Below are 22,546 nucleotides of genomic sequence, written 5' to 3'. Positions count from 1 at the left end.
CCTGTCATGGAGGGAGAGTTATGTAAGAGGGGAGAGTCTTCCCACCGCCCCTCTCTGTTTTTGTTTTTCTCAATGAGCCAATGTCTCCCTGCCTAGGCCTCACAGCCTGTCCAGTAGGCCCCTTTCCTGGAAACACAGCCTAGCAGAGGCCACTCAGGGGCAGGCCTGCGAGGTGGGAGGGTAGGGGAGGAGAGGAGAGGAGAGGAGGGGGGGGGGGCTCTTCCAGCAAATCACATGACTGTAGACCCCACAGTCCCAGCCCTACATGAGGCTCAGATGCTGCAAGAACATTTCAACAGCTAGTTTGTCACCAACATGATTGGATGTGGCTAATGCATGGCAGAGTGCATGAGGCTGTAAGAAGACGCTGTGGATTCCCAGGTGTGAAATGTAGAAATAGAAACACAACGCCGGATGGATGGAGTGTGTGTTTGTGTGCGTGTTTGTGTGTGTATGTAAGAGGTTAATTTGATTGTATTTGTGCCATTTATGTCAACATCACCACAGATTTGTACTTTGCAGAATAACTTGATGAACAACTTGAACAGTTTTGTTGAGAATATTTCTTAATCTTTTATTTGTGATGTTTGTATATTTAAATAATACGATTTTAGCTACTTTAACGTTGTTTTATTTGCACATATGTTATCATATGTCAGTGACAAACGTGTGATATCACTAAGCTGCTGGTTTGTTCCTGCAAAAAAACATCTTTGATGCGGTTGTTATAGCTTAAAGCACCATGTTTGTTTTATGACTGTTGAGCACCAGAGCCTCCGGATTTAATGAGCTGTAATTAAAAAAAAAATCATTAAATGTGATATTAAATTGTAAACACGGAACAAAGAATAAACTGCAATATGGATTTACAGTCGCTTACATGTCAGGATTATTTAAAAACAAGCCCATTTCTCCTCTTTCTTCCTTTTCCTTTCACTCTCTGTGACGAATTTCACGTCTGAGATTTGAAACGTCCTCCACTTGTGATTTATTTCTCCCTGCACCTCGTGTTGCCTTTACGTGCCTGTGCATTAGTTCTGTAGGCCGATGAAGGATGGATGAAGCGTTAACTTGCAGCCGATGTTTTGAAGTCACGCTTTGGGCTGATATTTTTCCAGGGGGTACGACTGCAGCAGCCCCCTGAACGCTCGGCTGCAGGGCCTCAGCACCAGTTGGCCCCTTTTGCTCTTTTTCTATCTGTCTCCTTACAGGAATGCACATGCAGCGCAGGAAGAGGGCAAAGATAATGAATTTCAAAAGTTGATTCAGTAAACAGAGGCATCAGCTGTAAACCACATGACATTTTCCAGCTGTGCGGTCCATACTTCTTATCCTGTATATATTTTTACACGGATCTGTCAGTGCTGCCTTAAAATGTCCGACACCAGGAATGCAAACAGGGAGGCCGTTCTTGTTTATGTCTTGCATTGTGGCCACTGTGGGCACTGGCTGAGCTTGTGGCGTAATGGGCCCACATGTGTTTGGAAGGGGTCGACTAAACTTATTTCAACTTATTCCTCAATTTTAAGATTAATTGTATTGTCTTCTTCCTGTTTTCTTTATCTAATAAGCCATATGGATGTGTGCAGCGAAGTTAATTTGTTCAAATTTGTGTTTTTATTCTGGCTTGAATATCTACCCTTGAAAAATTCCACATCTTAGCTCCTCACTTAGTCGATCACTGTGATTAACTCAGAGGTTTCTGGACTCTCAGTGGAAGAGGAGGCGCTGCAGAGGCTCCATGCTGTAAATATAAATATCTGAGGACCCACTGGTTGACCACACTGCCTAACATGATGTCAAACCTGCTTCTGTTTATTTAAACTAGGTAAAACAAATGAGTTTGGGTTCTGGCTGCTTAGAAAATCACTACAATCAGCATGAAGAAAAAAATATTATAACATACTCAGGATTTATATGCAGCTTTGTACAGCTTGTTTTGATTAAAAACACTAACAACAGTAGCTGTGCATGTGTTTTTCTCCTGATTTATCAAAGGATTCAACCTAAAAAACACTCAATTATGATATTTTCAGATGATGCAACCCTCATGTAATGTTCATGACCAGCAGTCTCGTGATAAAATATCTGCATTCGAGGTGTTGTTGCACAAATGTCCGGTGGTTTACACACAGTAAAATCCCCCGGTAGTCTTCAGGCAACATAAGTTAGTTTCATTTTACAGTTTGCTGTGTGAGTAAAGGGAAGCAAAGGGAGGGAGAAAATGAAAGGAGCCTGGGTCATTGGTTTCACTCTGCCCTCTGTTACCCTCATAAAGCACTGAGGGACAGTTAGCATTTAGTCCTGCATGGAGAAACAGATCTCGTCTTATATGGAGACTGTGGGGGTCCAGGAGATGGAGGAAACCTGGAAACTTCTGCCAGACTTCTACATGCATTACAGGTAAATTATAGATTGTTATTGCTAACATTGATACCTTATCAGCAGTGCACTATAAACATGTACGTTAAGTGTCAATGGCTAACTATAATTCACAAATTAATAACAAAAGTTGTATCTTAACTTATACATATTTTAATAAGCCTGTTACTTACAAAACAACAGGTTTTGGTTTCCCTTCTAATCAGAGGTTACATAATTGCGATTTGACACGCGTATTTTAGGCTTGTAAAATAGATGGAAGAAGTAAAACTGGCGACTTAACAAAAATAATCGAAGTATTAAACATTACAGGCACGATAAAATACCTTTAATAGGAGATAATTGCATAATATTGGCTTTAATTTATTATATGACAGTCTCCACCTCCTCTGATGTTTTGTTAAAGTTGAATATCTGTCAAAAACACACAGAAAAGTAGGGTCCAAATGATAAAGAAATATATTTTTGGGAAATAAATATCAACAAAAAGAAAGAAAAAACCTACAACATGACGTCCCAGCGTACAGTTTAAGAGAACAGCACTTAATGCTCCGTTTTTCTTAATTTTATGTAAATTAATTTCCAAACAATATTTAGTTGTTTATTTTTATATAATTTCCAAACAATGTGAGCTCATTTGTACGAGCAGCGCTGGAATGTGTTCGTTGCGGAGCGTGCAGGACGGGGAGGAATGCCTTGGCCACGCCCCTTTCACCCGGGCGTCCAATCCGGGCGCAGAGACGGTTTCAAGGCGCCCATGGAGTCCCAACCGTAGAAAAACAAAGCCCCGGATAACAACAAAACTCATATTTTACATCTAACTACACTCAGGAATCCATTTTGTGCTATCACAAACGGCTCCAGCGAGTTATTCTGGGCGTTTTTCGTCGCTCTTTAAGGCCTTTCTGGCGATGTTGTTTATCTGTAGTAAGGGGGGGCTTGAAACCGCCCTCCCTTGCCCCATTTCCTCGGTTGTTTTCCTTCTCTCGCCTGGATTCTCCATGTTGTTGGTGCAAGAGTGAAGACTTCGCAGCGACGGAGAGGGGGGCTGCTCGGCGATATTACCAGTTTTAGTCAGCGGTAAAACCGAAACAACGGAGCGGATAGACCCTCAAACAGCCTCCTTAATACATATCCAAGTGCCTTGCCCCCTCCCCAGGAGGACCAACCGTGAGACGAAGAAAAAGAAGACGAAGAAGAAGAAGAAGAAGCGGGGGAATAAAGAAACCCAGGAACAAGATAAATCCCACTCTCATCGAGGATTGTAACTGAGGCGGATGACAAGTTACCTCGGTGAATAATTGAGTCCACTTGTCAATAGAAGCCAATGAGGGATGCCCATCAGTGCTCGCGGACAGGATTTGAGGATTTTGAGGGCTCCGTGATTGTCAGATGGAAAGTTCTGTTATCACCCAAGTGCAGAAAGAAGACGTCCAAGTGTCACCGAAAACAGGTGAGAAACGGGCCCGTTGTGCGCTTGCTTTTCAGTTATTGGTTTATGTGCTGCATGTGATGGGTTTATTATTTAATTATATTCAGAATATTGTGTTAAGAGAAGCCTTTAGTGCGCCTATTTGACAGTTGAGCGATGCGGACGCTGGTTGAGCGCGGTTTGAGGCGCATTGCCCCCCCCACCCCCCTCCCTCCCCTATCGTATTTTTACATTTACCAAGCTGTTATATTTACATGTTTCTCTTCAAATATAGTGCCTGAAAAAACCCCCAATTACAATTTCTGCATTTAATAAAGACATTTCACTCCAGAGAAGCAGTTTTTCTTCATTGATCTAAAAACAACTGTTAGTATATATAAAAAAGATCTTATTTTAGATTACAAACGAGGTTATTTGTCCTTTTTGTGTTAAATATAAAGCCTGGTACGAGTTCACAGATCTCCATTACGCACAGGGTTTGCCATCCGGAGCTTAGCTGTTGTTGATCCGTTTTTTTTTTCTTTGCATTTTGGTGCTTTTATTGTGCAAATCTCTCTCGCTTCTTGACATGTGTTGTTGTGATTAGAGGCTCTTTTCTCGGTGCTGTGTGATGTGACCATCATGGCCCCAGTTCTCCAAAAAGCAAAGCTGTGTGTGCCTGCCGTGTATGTATTTATGTGGATCAGGTTCCAGCTTGTTTGGCACCATCCCATATCCTCCTACTACTACCAGGTACAGCGCGAGGAGCTCGTCTGTCACCACAGGCAGCAGCACTGTAGTACAGAGGAAAACAAGCTGTTAAAAGCTATAGTGGTGTTTTGTTAACATTTTTTTGCAGGGGGTGGGAGTCACAGATCAGTGCGCTGCTGCTCTGTCCCCACATTTGCTTAATATTTGATTAGACAAACAAACAGCCCAGCTCCTGCATTAAATAATGCTGCTCATTACAGCCTGGAGGGTGTGAAAGGGGGCCTGAGTTGCTGCTGATTAACAGCAGGACTGTATAGAAATACCAGGTGCCGCGGTGTGACAGCGGAATGCACAAACACACCCCTCTGCACACGCCCATTGTAGCGCCGTTTCAAAGATTTCGTTGTTTGAACGCCTGAAAGAGGCTTTGCTCATTGATTCTGGGCTCACTACTTGGAGGTTAATATCGTGCATGTTGCATGATTGCAGGTACTGCCGCGTGCCTCAAGTCATGTTTTGGCTTTTGTGAATAATTACCAGCGACTACTGTGGAATTTGCATGTTTTGCATTCTGGATTTGTCTGCAGGATTAATCTGCCTTCTATCCTTTTACATGCAGGGGAGATGTGATGCATGTGTTATGTCATACATGGCCAGTGCTGTCTTCCTGTGGGAAATCAATAGGCTGACTGGATTCACGGGATATAAATCATGTGGATTGTATTGATTATTGTTTCAGGACATCTGAGGAATGACAGAAATACAGCTCCAGTGTCCTTTGTCTTAAACATGCTGTTGTTGTGTAATGGTTGGTGTCTGTGTTAAAGCCCTGAGGGTCAGCGTGCTGGACACTGTAGATTATAGTGAAAAATAAATCTCCCCTCATACAGTTGGCCGGCACACTTTTGGGTGTTTATCATCAGTTCCTCTTTCTAGTAAGAGCTGAGAGTGTTTACAGTCTTATGATGTATTGATGAGTTTAAATTCTACATCTGCTTGCAAGTCCTCACACGAAACACACCAGAGGGGACTCGCAGGAATGTTTTTCTTTCACAAGTCTCACAAGTCTGGTGCTGGGACACTCATGGTTACAGAGACTGATCAAAGACCCGCACAGAGAGGGCACTGAGGTGTGACTGCTCGTCCAGCTCACTGCCCGCCCGCCCGCTCTGCCTGTCGTCCGGCTGTCTCTTCTGGCTAGCTTTTAAACGTCTTGGACTTTAAAATGGTTGGAATGTTTTCTGTCTGTGTTTTCTGTTGAAGGTAGTGCTGAAAAGTGTGGGTTTTCCCGCCCTCTGTGATTATATAACATGTACCAGCCATTTCCAGCAGCAGCAGCAGCAGCAGCAGAGGCAGGCGCATTAAAAACAGATTTCATGTGCGGGCTGTGCCATCCCCTGTAGACAGATGGATGGTGCCTTTAGGAAAGGGGAAGCTCTTTTTTAGCTCATGCCTGAATAAGGGGGAATTTCCTGATGTGTGATTGATTTAAATTCTGCTTTTTTAGGGTTGAACACAAAACAAAAACTGTGTACGTGAAGAGATTATGACAGCTAGAGCGTCATCTACAGACAATTAAAAACATCAAAATGAAAGTAAACATCTGCAAAGACAAAAAATAATGTAGCAGACAAAACTTGAGAAAAAACATCTCAAGTGTCATAAAGGAAAAACATCCTGAATACAGTTACAATCTGGTGCAATAGTAGTGTTTCCATTTAATCCAGAACGGGTTGCCACATCTTGTAAAAGTCTTATTCCTCATTTTAATAATGTTTTTCTCCTATTTTCATTCTTGTACTGTTTGCAACAAGATTCCTTTCATGTGTGGAAATAAAAGTGTGTCTGACGTGTAACTCGAGGCCAAACCTCCACGTTGACGACACTCGGTTTTCTCATGAAAGTGTCTCTTTCTGTGTCGGACAGGCCAGGTGAGCCGCTCTGCCCTGAAACAGCCTCGGAGTTGTAACATCTTCAAAGCACTCTTCTGTTGCCTCCAAGCTCAGGATGGCCCCAAACCACCGTCACCACTACCGCCGCCTTCCCAGCAGGCCTTGCTGGAGTCACAGGAAAATGGGACGATTGTCAAGGTAACACCATTCCAGCGAGATTTCACACCGCTGAAAACAATTTGAAAACCTCAGCTCGGTCCTGCCTTTATTTTTGTTTATTTAAGATTTCACTTCCTTGTCACACCCACACACAATCTCACACACACACACACACACACACACTGCTTAGCATAAAGGAGGAGGTGTTTGGACACTTTGGCCATCTGTAGGAATAAAACTGTGTCGTAAAAATGCACTTATTATTGCCTTCAAGCATTTTTTGTATAACAACCGTGCACTAAAACCCACGACTGCACCTGCTCTGAACATCTTGAAAGCTAACCGCAACTGTCTGCGGATATGGAATCACTTTGATGTTCACACTTGATCCTCCAAGGAAGATAAGGGCAACAGAGCGACTATCAATCCTTCAGGCAGACGCTAAGAGAGAGCGAGAGAGAGAGAGTGAGAGAGCAGAGAATGGTGTATTGTTAACCAGTAATTGCTGAGGTGGAGAAAAAATAAAGCCTTAAAGCGGCTGCTGCACACGGCCGGCCACGCTGGTGAACGCTGTCAGCCAGATTAGAGCTTCAGCTGCCATGTAAGGAGCATTTTAATAAGATGCCATGTTTGTTCACGGCGAGGAGCATCCTCCAGCGTGAGGAGGAAAACAGGAAGTAGCATCTGTAGGGCCCTGGTGTTGTTTGGTTCACTCCTACCTATGAAACCACCTCCTATAATGAAACCACATTAGACGGTTGTCGGTGGAGTTCTGACTGTTGTTGCTGGTGGATATTTTGAGTCTTAATTCGTCTCCTCGATGGATGAGTTATTTGTGTTATGTAATATATTAATAATAAATGTCAGTCTGCTCATAAAGAAAGTGAAATGAAATGAATAAAGAGGGATTCTGGGTATGGAAAGATTAGATTATACGAAGGTAATATGTTCCACCTGCAGGTACATCGCTGTAGATGCTTTTGGGAAGTTTTAATGAAACATAGAAGCTGTAAATAATAATAATAACCACGCTCAGCCCTACAGCCATGCACACATACATGCAGGTCTACAGTCTAATTTCCCACAGGTAATATCAAACCGCCGCTGTTCTATCAGCACTAATGACGCTCATTAGCTACAAGCGCAGCACAGGCAAGACAAATGATACACGCGTGTGTTTGTGCGGCATTAAAACAAGTGTTCTTGTGTCTCCTCAGCAGTACGAGCCCAGCCTCCTGCCTGAGGTGGAGGCCCAGGACGAGGGGAAGATCTGTGTGGTCATAGACCTGGATGAGACCCTGGTGCACAGCTCATTCAAGGTACCAACGCTGATCTACAACTACGATTCATTTCTCGTTATTTTTTAGTTTAAGCATGGGGCAGCTCGTGATCATTTTGAGTGAAAGCTTCTTTTGAAAATGTTTATTTAGGTTTAGCAGTGGTGCGTCAGTCTTGTTGATCTGCTGTGATTGTTTCAGGGTTGTAACGACGAATCTATCGACTATTTTCTGGATTTATGGGTTCCTTGTTTGGTCGTTAAAGTTTCTGAAATTGGTTAGAAATGTAGAAATGATGCTGACATCGATAAATGTCTCATTTTGCCCACAAACCAACAAAGATATTCAGTTTATTATTTTCACAGTTGATCGATTGGTTTTTTAGTTTACAAAAGGGCAGAAAATGGTTGAGAATCTGTTCCTGATCTGTTTCCCCCAGAAGCTAAAAAGACATTTTATCCACAAAGATATTCAGTTTACTAATTTTGCTATTAATCAATCAGTTATTTGAGCTATAACATAAAAAAAAAGGTTAAAACAAGTAGATACATGTTTCTTAAAGCCCAAGTTATCATCCATAAATGGTTTCGTCAACAACCCAACAACATTTTAGAAGCTAATTTCCCTCAAACTGGTTTTAAGAATATTTGAAGATTGCATCAATAGTTGACAGCTGATCGATTAATCGCTGCAGCTGTAGATTCTTTACACATCTGAGTTTCTTATCCTCGACCGTCACATGTTTTTAAGGGACATTAAAGGATCATATTCTGTCTGTGTAGGCTGTGAGCTGTGATTTATAGCAGCCGTGTTGTTCTAAGTGTTCACTTGTTATGTAATGCCATGTGAATGTACACAGCGCGGCTCATGTGAACAGGCATGCCAACCATCTCCCTCTGTGTTCTCCCCCCCCCCAGCCTATTAGCAATGCAGACTTCATCGTGCCTGTGGAGATAGAGGGGACCACACACCAGGTAAAAACTACTCTGTGTGTGTGTGTGTGTGTGTGTGTGTGTGTGTGTGTGTGAGTGGAGGAGGGTGGGAGGGGGTTGTGTTTGTGTATGTATGTTGATGTGTTTGCAGCGGTTGCTGAGCTAAAAAAAGGGATGGGTCTTGTAAGTGATCGGCCTGGTTTGTGCTGTGACGGGCGCACAGAGCCCTCTACTGACCAGATGTTGAACAGAGAGTCACAAGTGGAAGCATCAGCAAGAAAATGACTCATTCAGCTCAGTTCTTCTAAAAGATCATAAATAGGTGATAAACCGTCTCTGTGAGGAAGAAAAAAACACTCGTCTAGCGCCGTGCACTGGACCTATTTGGCGAAGAGCTCCTCACTTCTGGACATGTGGAAATGTAATTATCAGAAATGTGACTCCCGGGACCCCGCGTGCTGGATCCTCTGTGGGCCTCCGCCTGGTTCAAGTAATCCAGGATAGGCTGGTTAACACTGGCACGGCCTATTCTTGATTACTTGTTTCAGGAACCGGCCATTAGCGGCGAACGGATGAAGAGAATAAGTTAATAAGACTAATGTAAAGACACTTAAACGATGCTCCTGTAGGTTGTTTCCTGACGGCGTGTTTGTTTTGCAGGTGTACGTGCTGAAGAGGCCGTACGTGGACGAGTTCCTGCAGAGAATGGGAGAGTTGTTTGAATGTGTGCTGTTTACAGCCAGTCTCGCAAAGGTACTTTACATCAGACGGGTCCTTAAAATAGATGTTCATATTTTATTCAGCACCAAGTATCTTTTGTTTGATCTTTGATGTAATGTCTGATCCATCAGATGTTGTTCTGCTTCCTCTCGCCTTTTAGTTCTCCTTTTACACTGCCAGCAGCTGCTTAACATGCTGCTAGTCAGCTTATAGTCGACACCTTGCTTAAGTTTAAAGCTGTAGTGTGTTTCTGTGCTCATCTGGATCGGGTTGCAGCAGCTCTTCAGAGGTTCAATTCAAACTGTGCCAAGTTATAGTATAAGTAGGGCCAACGATTCAAGATAAATCTGCCAATTACTCACATTTTATGTTACAAAATCTTAAAACCTCTTACACATCTAACCAACAGTCCAAAACCCAAAGTCTCTTCACTTACTATCATAAATAACAAAGAATAGCAGCAAATGTTGTTTAAGAAGCTGTGAGCAGCAAATGTTTGACATTTTTCGCCTGAAGAAGCAACTATAAATCAAATATCAAAACAGCTCGTGATTCATTTTTCTTTTGATCTACTAAATAAAAACAGGTTGTACCACACAACAGATAGCTGTTAGTAAATATGTACACATGGAAACCCATTGGAAAGAATACGTGGCTAACAGAGCAGCCATCAAAGGTAATGTTCCAGCCTCACATACGGCCCTGTTAGACTGAAGACAAACAGCTTCAGTTTTCTTCATCTTACGTGCCCTACTTTGCCATAAAACCTTTAATTATTAATAGTTTATTTACAGAAAAGGGACATTTTTCTACATGAATCAGCATTCAAACAAAATTCTTTATTGATCCCCAGAGGGATAAAAGCATTCAATACAGACGTTAAACAACATGAGCGGATAGAATCCGATTCATAGGTGATGTGCAAACAGCTCAAGCAGTGAGTGTTGACATTTTAGTTTATCAACCAGCCATTTCATAACAAGATGTTCACTTTCACTTTCTCCTTCGTGTCTTATTATTGTTTTAAGAGCTTATTCAACATCAGGCCAGGGACAACAGTTAGCATTAGCCTTGGAGCTAACACTGATTGACAGAGAAGTTGATCAATGAACATTTCTTTTGAAAATAAAAGTAGTTCAAGTAGTTTGTTGTCAACACTTTATAAAACGCTCTTTAACAGTGATGTGAGTTTAAACCTTACTCATTTAAAATCAGTTTTCATGTAGGACTTAACACAATATGTAGCGCTGGTGTAGCTCAGCGGTTATATCGCATTCCCATGTGCAGAGGCAACAGTCCTCGATGCAGCAGCCCCGGGTTCGGCTCCCAACATGGCTTTTCATGGTCATCCCCGCTCTCTCTTCCCCTGCTTCTGACACTATCGACTGTCCTCTCTCTCTAGTAAAGGCATAAACAACCAAAACAATGAATAAGAAAACCAAAAACATAACCCAGTATACCTCAGTTTCCCATCTACGGCTAACTTGAAGCAAAAGCCTCAGATTGAATGGATAAATAGGGCCATGTAAAGCCCCCTTAACTCTAACTGTTTGCATCTTAAAGCTTGTGATGCTTTAAAACACAAATGTAGAACTTGTTTAGAAGATGGTGCTTGGACGGCCCGACCCAGATGAGTCCATTTTGGACGATATTTCTGAGCTTTTTTGCTGTTAAAGTGAACACCCACTGTTGCTTCATTAGTCCATCCTTACACCTCCCTGCTTCTCCCCCCCCTTCTCCTCCCTACACCCCCTCTCCTCCATCAGTATGCAGACCCAGTGACGGACCTGCTGGATCAATGTGGTGTATTCCGGACCCGGTTATTCCGGGAGTCTTGTGTTTTCCACCAGGGCTGCTATGTCAAAGATTTGAGCCGGCTGGGCAGAGACCTTAACAAAACCCTCATCCTGGACAACTCTCCTGCCTCCTACATCTTCCACCCAAATAACGCTGTGAGTTTCCTTCTGTCAGCTTTGATGTGCCTGCTGGTGCTGAGAGCGAATGATGAATGATATCGATATCCATCAGTCAAGGGATGTGGCGCCTGTTCTTAGACCTCAGTGCCCTCAGGCTCCAGTTGTTTTGGGGAAGTTTTGGAGCAAAGTAATGATACAAATAATCATCTGTTTGTCTTGAAGCTGATCTAATTTCTCCAATTTTTTGATGACATTTTCTCCAGACCTCGAGCTTGATGAGAAGATTATCTGAGTATTAATCCTTACAAAAGGATGACTCATAAGAAACGAAAACAAATTACTCGCTGATTGTCAAATAGCTAAAAATAGCAGATTTAATCCTTGATGCTTTGAGCGATAAACAATCTTCCTCAGTAGGTTTGCAACTAAATATTGAAACATGCTGATTGTAATGTCGTAAGAGTCCAAAGTGGTGGCATTACATGTCTTGTGTTGTCCAACCAACAGTCCAAACCAGAAGGGAATTCAGTTTACTCTCATTTATGCCGAAAAAAAGCATCAAATGCTGAAAACCACTAAAACTATTCATCCAGTATCAGAATAGTTGCAGATGCTTTTCCTGAAATCTACAAAACACATTGAAGACATTTAAGTCTGCCTCTGGTTAGATTTATGTTGATTTGAATATAAACAAGCTTTATTTGGTGAGGTGTTGTGAGGAAGTCAGTAGTTTGTGAGTGACGTTTGGTCTTCTTCAGGTTCCCGTGGTGTCATGGTTCGACGACGTGGACGACGCTGAGCTGCTCAACCTTCTGCCTGTGTTTGAAGAACTTAGTCAAGCTGATGACGTCTACACCCGGCTGGACCAGCTCCGGGGACAGTGACAAAGCTCTCACTGGACCCGCTCGGCTACGTTCAGAGCCCCAGCTCGAAACTTCTTCAGCCACAGTAGAACCTTTTTTATATCGAGAATAGATACTAAGAGTTTTCAGACGCTGTTCTCTGCACAAAATCCTCTGTTTAGAAAAACGTATTATCTCGGGGTTAAGGAAATTCCAAGGCTGGAAAAACACAATGTGTTTGGCTCAACCGAAACTATAGATCGCAATCTGAGGCCTTTCCTCTCAACCTCAGTGCTGACATTATTGACAACCACTATTTGAAAGTGCGGAGAGCAACAACCAAAGCAGTCCCATCACAATCACTCCAGTCAATATTAAAGTGGTTCTTTTGCCAAAGCAGAAGCCTGCCTGCCCTGACTTGACTTTTGGACATTGTGTTTTTTATTATTGTGCCTTTTAGGAACAACAAGAAAAAAACATCAGCTCTTTTTTTAAATTTCCACCAGATTTTATACATTTATTGGTTCCTTTTTATAGGTTGTTTTATAAGGAAATCTATTTTTAAACAGTGAACATGGTTCTTCTATGCAACCCATGGACAGTACCTCCTGAGTAGCGAGTCAATAATTGCATTCATCAGATGTAAACATTACTGTGTAGCCTTATTTACCTGTAAATGAGCAGCAAAACAAAAGTGTATTTTACTCTTTTTGTACATAAACACAATTTCTACACAACAGATGTACATCATTAGTGGTCAGGTTTGATATGTTGTAAGTAAACAGGGTGAAATCTTGTCTTTGATGGTCCGTTGGAAGCAGACACACTGGATTATGTTGGCACATAGGACGACCATAAATGCCACAGTTTTCAGTCGAGGTTTTTAATAATACTTCATTTGTTATGTGTTTTCTTATATGACAAACAACTTGCACTTGTTTTATATTGACAGTGCTGAAAGTAAAGAAAATTGTGCCTTTGAAATTCGGACAGAGAATGGTGTTCTGCCTGAAAAGAGATTTGTAGGCCTACACAGTCTGATGTGTCATGCTGAGCGTGAGTAAACACTGTCAAGAGCAAGTGTAATGCCATGTGGCTGTGGTACTTGCAGTGCAACACTTGAAAAATATCAAATTTGATTTTTTTAAGCATGTGTGAGCGTTTTTTTCTGTATTTATTGGCCAAAAACATGTAATGTCCAGTACTTCTTAATGCTTAACATTTTGTATTGTAATCCATTTGCCTCCTTTGAAGCTGGCCTTGTGTTTAACTGTTTTATCTGTGCCTAAAAAAACATACATTTTGCTGTTAAAGCTCATGGATAATCCAAAAACGTAAACAGTTAAATCAACTACATGTAGACCCAAGATTCAATCATACAATTATTTTATTATTATCAGAACAGATATTTTGTGGGTTTTTTGTTTCCTGGGTAATATGGTTTTTCTATGATGTTTAATGTCTGATGCAATTATTGCCTGCATGTTCACAAGTAAAAGATGACAATGAAATTGTACCAGTTGTGATGACCAAAAGTATTTGTTGAGACAGTCACAATTTGTCTTTGTGTATCAGAAATAAATTAAAAAACTCATTTTGTCTACCTGATTTGACCAAAACTCTAAAAGACAAGGTGCTACCAGTTTTTATTTTTAAATAAAAATTGGTTATATTAAACTGTTGTGTGTTTTTTGTCCCTGTGACTCATAAGTTTGGAAGTATACAATTCCTTTTGCTGAATGTCTTATACAAAGATAAGATATACACTGATTTTATGATAATCTATTCTTGTTCTTCCATTACATGTCAAAAGAAACACTCCGCTTTTAGCTTGCTCTAGGAAGTTAATTATAATGAAACATGACATTGGCCCTTCTACAGAATTCATTTTTCTTTCGATTCATTACCTTGCTACATATTTAGAGGTAAATAAGTTGTATTAATATGACACTTTTACATGAGATCTTCATTATTAGTTAAGAGTCATAAGTTGTATAAACTGTATTTTAAAAATAAAAAATGCGGTCGCCCAAAACAAGTTGCATACAGTTGCAACATGCGTCATAATCGATATCAAGACACTCATGTACACTCCTACGTATTAACTTGCATCAGCTTTATATTTCTGATTATTAGAACCATGTTAAGGTTTTCTTTGTTTCTAATCGTCTTTTAAGCGTATGAACGGAGCCAAACTTGACGCTTCTAAATATTAAAATCGCCGTTTTGCTTGTAACCGTTAATAATAGTGCAGCTAAATTTATGAGACGGCCATTTTAGGTGTACCGGGGACATTTCTCGGTGACACCAGGAAGTGCCTTTCAATTAATAGGCTCTTTGGCAATGACTCTCTGTAAATAATGTCAAATTTAGTTTAAAGTGCTTTACATATAAAATATAAGAGTAGCTTTCTATCGGTTTTATTTGTTACGTGGAAAAAATAGCTGTGTTTTCGATTTTACAATCGGGATTAGGGACTACAAATTTCTGGGCGTTTCCATGGTGACATCATGTGAGCTGACTGACACGTACTGTTTTGTTACAAAAAAAAGTAAAGCAGGAAGAAGAAAGGCAGGCAAACAGAAAGCTAGGAGAACAGGACAGCTCGGAGGTAGGTACCTTATGTTAGCATGCTGTGCCCTCAGTGTATCATATCAACATGAGCTGTGAAATTAGCAGCGTTATCCAACGGTAATGAAGAATGGATGAGACGTCGAATTGAGTTGACAGACGAGCAAACGTTAGCTAGCTAGCTATCCAAGCTGCTCGATGTAAGCTAACGGCTACAGGTTAGCAACGTTAGCTGTTAATATGATAGTCGTCTCATGCGTCAAACACAGTTGTTGGCTGTTGATCGGTTGAGCTGCCTCTTCATAACAACATTTATTTGTGAATTAGATAGTTTTCTATTTTGCTCCCAGCTAACAGTTATTACACGAATCGATAGCATGTTGTGAGGAAGCTTGTTAGCTTGCTAATCATGATTTTGTGCTAGTTGTGACACTCAACTCTTGACTTTTAGCATTAGCCTGTTGGGTAATTTAATGATGTGAACTCTTATCTAACCAAACTACGCACTTCTGATCCGCGACATTTGTGTGTATTATAAGTAGTGGAAGCTGTATTAATAGTTTCGACTCACCATATTACTTTAAAGTAAAAGTTTATGTTCAAAATTTTAAGTAAAAGTAGAATATTTTTTCCATTAAATTGAGTCTTCATCATATCTAACGGTTCCTATCAGTTTTATTTTATTAGTTATTGCATAATTGATTTATGCTATTCTGTTGGGTGATTCAATCTATAATGTGTATAATTTTATTATCTTATCATGCGTTTTGTGTGTAAAACGTGATCTGAAAAGTAGCTTTGGCTGTTAAGTAAATACATGTACTTCTGCTACTGATAATTACAACTGAATACTGAAAGTCTGCAGTTATTATTGTAAATCAGTTTTAGTTTACTGAAGTGTAATCATGTGTAATTTGTTCACAGGAGGCTTTATTTGATAAGAATCTCTTCAGCTCTCTGTCCCCGGTTCCATCATGAACGTGTTTGACCGCAACATCAACTTCGACGCTCTCTTCAAGTTCTCACAAATGTACGTAAGCATGCAGTCAGTCAGTGCTCTGTCAGTCAGTTATGCACTTTATCAATTATATCTCAAGTTTCCATGGGCCAGCATTCATTGGTATCTGTGTTTGCAGATCTCATTCCACCCAGGTGCACTTGAAGAATGTGTACTCCAGCCTGGCTGTGTGTATGTTTGTGGCTGCAGCCGGCTCCTACGTCCATGTCGTCACACGCCTCTTTCAGGTAATAATGAGATGCAACAAGTGGATCCTTTACAAAGTACCCTCAGGAAGACTTTATCTACCTAATCTAAGCCAATGTGTGCGATAAGTTTACTTAGCTGGTGGTTGAAGTAGAGAAAGTAAGTAAAGTCAGAAAGTAAGTTTTTTTTTTAAAGCTTTGTAAATAATTTATTTTGAAGCTCAGCTTTATCCAAGCCCAGTGATTATTCAGCAGAGGTTGTAAGCTAACCAGATGTAATGCATCTCTTCCTTAGATTCATTGTTACTACTCAGCAACTGAGCCAATACCTAGTTACTTATTCACCTCCAACCATGTTTCATGTGACAACAGTGCGCGTACCTGTAGAAAACAGTGACTGCAAGTATTTGATTTTCTGCAGCACTATACTTGAGGTTATAGCTGCTACCACCATTCCCCATTGTTTTCAAGGGTGGTTGCAGTTTTCAAATATACTATGGGTAAAATATGGATTGTGAAATCAACAGGGAAGCATGTAGCAAAAAAAAGGATAATCAAATCTGAGAAAATGTTAGAGGTGTTATAGAAGGTGTTAAAAAATACAACTGATGATGAGCATGAAAAAATGTTTTCCTTTGAAACAACAAAAAGGCAACATAACAATTGCTCTTGTTTGTTACAACAGCGCTTGCACTAATATACCAGTATGTTCTACTGTGTATCAGCCTGGGCAGTGCAGACACATTTAAGATATAATAAGCACCACAGGTCAAAGTTCTGGTCTATCAGAATCAACACCAGATGTTGAGATAAGACAGAAGTTTATTTGTCTGGAAAAACTTTTTGCTGTCTTATCTTAAACATCTTATGGTCATCGTGTTGTTATTGTTCAACCTGCTGCTTGTGAGAAATTGGCGCAGCACCTTGAAAAGGAAAGACGTTTTTGAAGGGGGAATTATGTGATCTTGATTTGTTGATTTGTCACATTACTTGTGTCATCAGGGCGGCGTGCTGTCTGTGCTCGGCTCCCTGGGGATGATGTTTTGGCTCGCCATGACACCACACAACTCCGAGACAGAGAAGAAGAGACTGGCCATCCTCGCAGGATTTGCCTTCCTCACAGGTAAGTGATGTTGTGGGGAGTGAATGTTTTTGTTTGCTTGTGAACAGAGCTTTCTTTGTGAATTTAAATAATCAAATGAAACTAAAAGCTGTATTTGCTTTCCTCTCTCCCTCTGCAGGTGTCGGCCTCGGCCCCACTCTGGACTTTGTCATCGCTGTCAATCCGAGGTGTGTGAAAGGTTACTCATTGTTTACGATCTACACATAAGCAGTAAACTGCCGGCTGAATAGAAGTTAGACATTATAACCATAAAACACTTATTTTACAGCAAGATAAGACGGTCTGTACATATTTAAAATGCGCCTCTTTACAGAGAACTTACAGTTTCTTGGTTTGTTTTTCCTCAGCATCATTGTGACGGCTTTCATGGGAACCTCTGCGATTTTCATCTGCTTCACACTGAGCGCTCTCTATGCCAAACGCAGGAGCTACCTGTTCCTCGGAGGTAAAGGCAGTTTATTAAACCTGTTTATTCCCCATATTTTACACTTTTCCGATATTTAACGTCAAGTTTTATAACCTCAAGCATCTATGTTTGTGTTTTATAAGTACCAAAGACCATCTCAACATTTAAAGTATTTTGCATCTCCTCTTTTGTGCTTTACTCTGGAGCTCTAGCAAGAACAGGGTGCTTTGTTTAGATCAGTAGCTTCTTTGAGGAACCTACATTTTACTGAGCCTGAATGAGGAAGGAATCAGTGCTGTAATTCTGACTAAAATGCTCTGTAATTTCATGAAAAATATACTTAGGGACTGGTCTCTGCTACTGTCCTTAAAGTCTGTACAGTGATGCAATAACTTCATGAGATCCAGTGATTGTGCAGCAAGTTTCTGGCTTGTAGCTTTCCAAAGGCAGAGTTCCTGCATACGGACTATGTGTACCATTGAGTTTTATAACTTAAACAGTGTTTGTATAGCTCTTAGATCTGCTTTCATACAAGTAGACATGGAAATAAAACTTTTCTAAATATGGAACTTGTAAGGATTTCCCTCGTTACACTGTACACTTCTCTTCACTTGGTTAAGTTAACTCTGACATGCTGTTTCCTCACCTTTCCTCATTCTTCTCCTCAGGCACACTGATGTCTGGCCTCTCCCTGCTGTTCCTGATGTCTGTGATGAACATGTTCTTTGGATCTGTGATGCTGTTTAAGGTAGCTGAACCACCATTTCTAACCAAACACATGGTCAAATCTGCGTGTGTATTGTGCCGTGTAAATGATGTGTCTTTGTCTTCTGTGACAGGCTCACATGTACCTCGGGCTGCTCATCATGTGCGGCTTCGTCCTGTTTGACACTCAGCTCATCATCGAGAAGGCAGAGAACGGAGACAAGGACTACGTCTGGTGAGGACTTCAGCACCTTTCTGTTGCTCTTAACTAAACACCATGCATGAACATTGTTCCTTATTAAGGGCAAGAACATGGCATGAGTTCTTTTAAAATATGAAAATAACTGAATATCATATACAGCCAGATGCTCTTTTATAATATGCTGAGACTCTGAAACAAACTAAATATTGTTTCTTTCTGAAGGCACTGTGTGGACCTTTTCCTTGATTTCGTCACCATCTTCAGGAAACTGATGGTCATCCTTGCCATGAACGATAAGGTACTGACAGTTTCTTTGTTATCTACACAAGTCACACTGTTTATCTTCTGTCAGCATGTGCAGTAAAAGAGCCAAAATCAACAAATAAAAGTTACTTCTAGAGTTCTTCACAAGTCCTGAATGACTACGATGTTTAAGCAATGTCACACCCGAGGTTGTGAAGTTTTACTGAATATAATCACAGTGGCTTTATGCAACAGTTACCTAAGCAGCAAATAGTAGTAAAAAGTAACAATCAACAACAGATTACTTTTTGTTCCAACCCAACTAGAACAGGACTGTTGTTGCCTAGCAACCCAAACATTCTCCTGCACTCTGTGTCTACAGGTGACCACAGATCAGCTGTTTTTTATCGTGTACATTTATCTGTTTGGTTTAATTTATCATCAACCAGTGAAATAAGAGTCTGCTGTGTGATTCAGAGGCACCAGCTTGATTAATGTAGACACACACGGTCTGCTGTGATGTTATTTAACAGTATTCAGAACCTCTGGCTGAGGCGGAGTGATACAGAGTGAAAAGTCCCAGTGATGATGTTCTCTATGTCAGCACTCATGGAATGCCGTTTATCCAATCAGATTACTTGGTCCAAACTAACTGTTGGTATGATATTATTTTTCAAACATGTTGAAAAGATATGAAGAAGAAAATAAAAAGAATAACCAATAAAATGATCAGGAAACTCACAATAACACAAAGAAAGAAGTGAATTCTTATCAAATTTGACCCAGTTTTTTTTTAAGTCGCCGTACCTTTTTAAATGGATATTGTAATATTTTCATAGGTTTCACATTTTTGGGTGTTTATTGCTTATTGTAAAAGTGAAAACTGCATAATTCCGTGTTTTTCCAGAGTGACATTTTTGAAATGAGCCGTTCAGAACAGCTGCAGGTTTCCACGTAGAACTTTGCTTTCGCTGAAATTCGACCAATCGTCATTCACCGTCAACTTACCATTCCGATACTAGATCCTAGAGCAGCCATGTTTTCTACAAAAACGGCCGCTCCCCTATGTGGGATTGCACACGTGTGGGAGGGGCTACACGGTCTTTCCAAATACTGTCAGCCAATCGCGGCGAAGGTCTGACCTTTGAATGGCAAAACGGCTTGTCCGTTTCAGGAGGAAGGAGAGGCTCTGAAAAATAATTAAATTAAAATATGTATTTAACGAAACAAACTTAACCAACGTGATTCAAAAACACATTAGAAAAATAGAAAATTGATCCCATAGCTAAAATATGTCTCCTTTAATGTTCATTAAATGAGTAAAACATGAATATTCCAGTTTTTCGCTCACAACTTGATACATTAAGATACTGAAGTATAAGAAGCTAAATGTACTTAAGTAGGATTTTGGATGCAGGACTTGTGCTCAACTTTGGTACTTCTATGTAATGAGTTTCTTCAACAACTGACTGTACTGTTGTGAAAATCTCAAAACTATCAGCCCTTACTGTTGAATCTATCTGCAACACTTAAAACAAAAACAGTTTAATTTCTCAGTGTGTTTGTAATTCTGTTTTTCTGCCCGTTTTTCAGGACAAGAAGAAGGAAAAGAAGTAAATAAATTTTGAGGAAATTAAAAACCAATCTGTTTGGAAAAAGGCACAACTTGCAACGCACTTGGTGCTTTTCACTTTCTGTCTTCATTTATTGACTTAACTTCCTATGTGGTCTTATATTATTGAAAAATTTCTTTTGATTTCTTTTTATAAACTTACAACAAACGGAGGGTTGAATGTAAGTTTTCTGGTAAACTAATGCTAGTCCCATCATGGCTGTGAATGGATGATAGACAAACGCTGCAGTGAACATGCTTGGCCTGTAGAGGGGGGCGTTGCCTCATGACGGCCCTCAGATGCTGAGCAGCACTTAATGAAGGTTTTCATATTAACTGTTATTTAGTGCCATAAATTAACGACATGGTAGGCTCTTTTTTTAGTGTGAGCTTCTGAGACCGATCATTGTTTTATTTGATGTTACATAATTTCAGCTTATTTATAGTTTTCCTCTCAGTTTAGTGGAGTGTCACGAGATGTGCTGTCCCATGATTTTGACAACAGATTCCCCCCCTTCCCTCCCCGCTTTGAGAAATATCCCTGTAATTGTTTTGTTCCCACAAGTTTAATTTTGTGACCAAGTAAGGACGGTGAAGTCGGGTAATACCCACGATGAAACACTAACTCAATAACTCTTTGGAGGAGGAAGAGTCGGAGCCATCTCTCCATAGTTCCACCTTGGAATAGCGACGACAGGCGAGTTCCTCAGACCTCTCCCAGTGTAAATTACTCTAAATCTCTGTTGTCTAGAAATTAGTTTGCCAAACGATATGATGTTAACCTTACGATTTTTTGAAGGTGTATACTGTGAAGAATTTATTTTATTGATGTAAAATCGAAACTAATAATTTGATACATTTGCTCAAATAAATGTGTTGAACGTATTGAACAAGAAGATCTGTCCTGCTGTTAATTTCAGTCAAAACTTTTAATAAATTACAGGTTTGCATTTAAACGTTTAGACCTGAACGTCAGAGCAACTATTCTAATAATCGATGAGTCATTTTACTCATTTTTCACAGAAACATTTGCTTCCTTTTCCCCGTAATAACAATGTAAATTAAATACTTAGGTTTCAAAGCTTTTGTTTTGGCGGGACAAATCAGGCAGTGTGATGACGTCCCCTTGTTTCCTCTGTATTAGGATTTCTTTACTATTTTTTGGACATTTTGTAGACGGTTAATTGATAATATTCATTTTGGTTGCAACCTTAGAAATGTTATTCAAATAAAAGTACTTGCAGTGTATTGCTAAAAGAATGCGTTCATCGATCATTAAAAGAAAAAGGAAACGGCCCCTTTGAGTTTTGTACTCAGATATGAAAGATATAATCTTACTAATTTATTCATGTGTAAGTAGTAAGTAGGTAGCAGTAGTAGTAGGTGGTCAATTATGCATGCATCTATGTAAATGGGTGAAGTAACAAAGCTGTAGGAGAAGTGTACTGGAGTAAAAAGTAAAATATCTTCCACATGTTTTACATATCAATTACAGTTCTTAAGCCCAGTTCAGGTGAATGATTCGCAACGCAACAAAACACTTTTAGAATGTTGGAGAGAAAATGTGCAGCGGTGTGAGCTGGTTAGTTGCAGAGCGTCTGAAGCTGTTGCGTGGAGTGGCAGAAGATTTGACTTGTCAAATCTCCAAATGCAGTTTTAGAACTGAATGATGTCGCCGGTTCGCTTCGGCCAATCAGGAAACAGCATCAATTGGCGTAGGTACCTGGTCTCTGGTGTTGCAGCAGCCAAAGACGGCTCCAGATCCTCTCTTTCCTAACTCTCCATCTTTGCCATTTATTAATCAATGTGACAGCTAACTTAATCCATGTAACCTAGGCCTAATTCTAATGTTGTATAGTATTAACTAACGTTATGGTATTAACGCAGAAGTAGTGGGGTATGTCAGTGTGTCGTTGCTATGGAGACAGTCAGCTGTGTCTGTGTGCGTTGATGTGAACGGCCCAGTTTTAGAACGTTTCCGATCAGATGTCGTGTCTTTTGGCATTTGAGTCCAGTCTCGTTGCGATTTATTGATCTGAACTGGCCTTCAGAGTACTACTGTAATATGTGAAAAAAGTTGTGTAAAGTCTTTTGTGACTTCAGATGCCTCATGTGATGTCACTTAAGTCAGGATCACTTGGGTTTGGAGACTACAAGTGAGATAAGGAAACAAAATCTGGAGGTGTGGAGTTAGAAAGAAGGGGTGTAGCATTCATGTGCTGTTGGAAGAATAGTAAAA

General features: G+C 40.3%; 2 protein-coding genes across 3 annotated transcripts; both read left to right on the top strand.

Annotated features, from left to right (window-relative positions):
• Positions 1-3,177: 3,177 nt before the first annotated feature.
• Positions 3,178-13,919, top strand: ctdsp2 (CTD (carboxy-terminal domain, RNA polymerase II, polypeptide A) small phosphatase 2). Of its 2 annotated transcripts, none has more exons than XM_069660202.1 (7): positions 3,178-3,835; positions 6,431-6,594; positions 7,776-7,874; positions 8,750-8,806; positions 9,425-9,517; positions 11,251-11,436; positions 12,159-13,919. In XM_069660202.1, exons 1-7 carry the CDS (start codon positions 3,775-3,777, stop codon positions 12,282-12,284), a joined length of 786 nt encoding a protein of 261 aa, XP_069516303.1. In that variant the 5' UTR covers positions 3,178-3,774; the 3' UTR covers positions 12,285-13,919. The 2 variants fall into 2 exon arrangements, with proteins under 2 accessions (XP_069516303.1, XP_069516302.1); XM_069660201.1 differs by having other exon boundaries at positions 3,179-3,835; positions 7,773-7,874.
• Positions 13,920-14,785: 866 nt separating this feature from the next.
• tegt (testis enhanced gene transcript (BAX inhibitor 1)) lies at positions 14,786-21,555 on the top strand. The gene is made up of 10 exons (XM_069660728.1): positions 14,786-14,853; positions 15,738-15,843; positions 15,950-16,058; positions 17,019-17,139; positions 17,258-17,306; positions 17,487-17,584; positions 18,214-18,293; positions 18,385-18,485; positions 18,675-18,750; positions 20,289-21,555. Exons 2-10 carry the CDS (start codon positions 15,788-15,790, stop codon positions 20,310-20,312), a joined length of 714 nt encoding a protein of 237 aa, XP_069516829.1. The 5' UTR covers positions 14,786-14,853; positions 15,738-15,787; the 3' UTR covers positions 20,313-21,555.
• Positions 21,556-22,546: the final 991 nt, after the last annotated feature.

Source organism: Semicossyphus pulcher, unplaced genomic scaffold (assembly GCF_022749685.1).
Source record: "Semicossyphus pulcher isolate SPU_LCO1_2020_fin unplaced genomic scaffold, fSemPul1.0.p SCAF_13, whole genome shotgun sequence".
NCBI lineage: Eukaryota > Metazoa > Chordata > Actinopteri > Labriformes > Labridae > Semicossyphus > Semicossyphus pulcher.
Note: the sequence above shows the minus strand (reverse complement) of the source record. Positions and strands in the feature narration are given on the sequence as shown.

Coding starts and splice junctions, on each gene's coding strand:
- tegt (XM_069660728.1), top strand. CDS start 15,788: ATGAACGTGTTTGACCGCAACATCAACTTCGACGCTCTCTTCAAGTTC. Junction 16,059..17,018: donor TCGTCACACGCCTCTTTCAG/GTAATAATGAGA, acceptor TTGTGTCATCAG/GGCGGCGTGCTGTCTGTGCT. Junction 18,486..18,674: donor GGAGACAAGGACTACGTCTG/GTGAGGACTTCA, acceptor TTCTTTCTGAAG/GCACTGTGTGGACCTTTTCC.
- ctdsp2 (XM_069660201.1), top strand. CDS start 3,775: ATGGAAAGTTCTGTTATCACCCAAGTGCAGAAAGAAGACGTCCAAGTG. Junction 7,875..8,749: donor TGGTGCACAGCTCATTCAAG/GTACCAACGCTG, acceptor CCCCCCCCCCAG/CCTATTAGCAATGCAGACTT. Junction 9,518..11,250: donor TTACAGCCAGTCTCGCAAAG/GTACTTTACATC, acceptor CTCCTCCATCAG/TATGCAGACCCAGTGACGGA.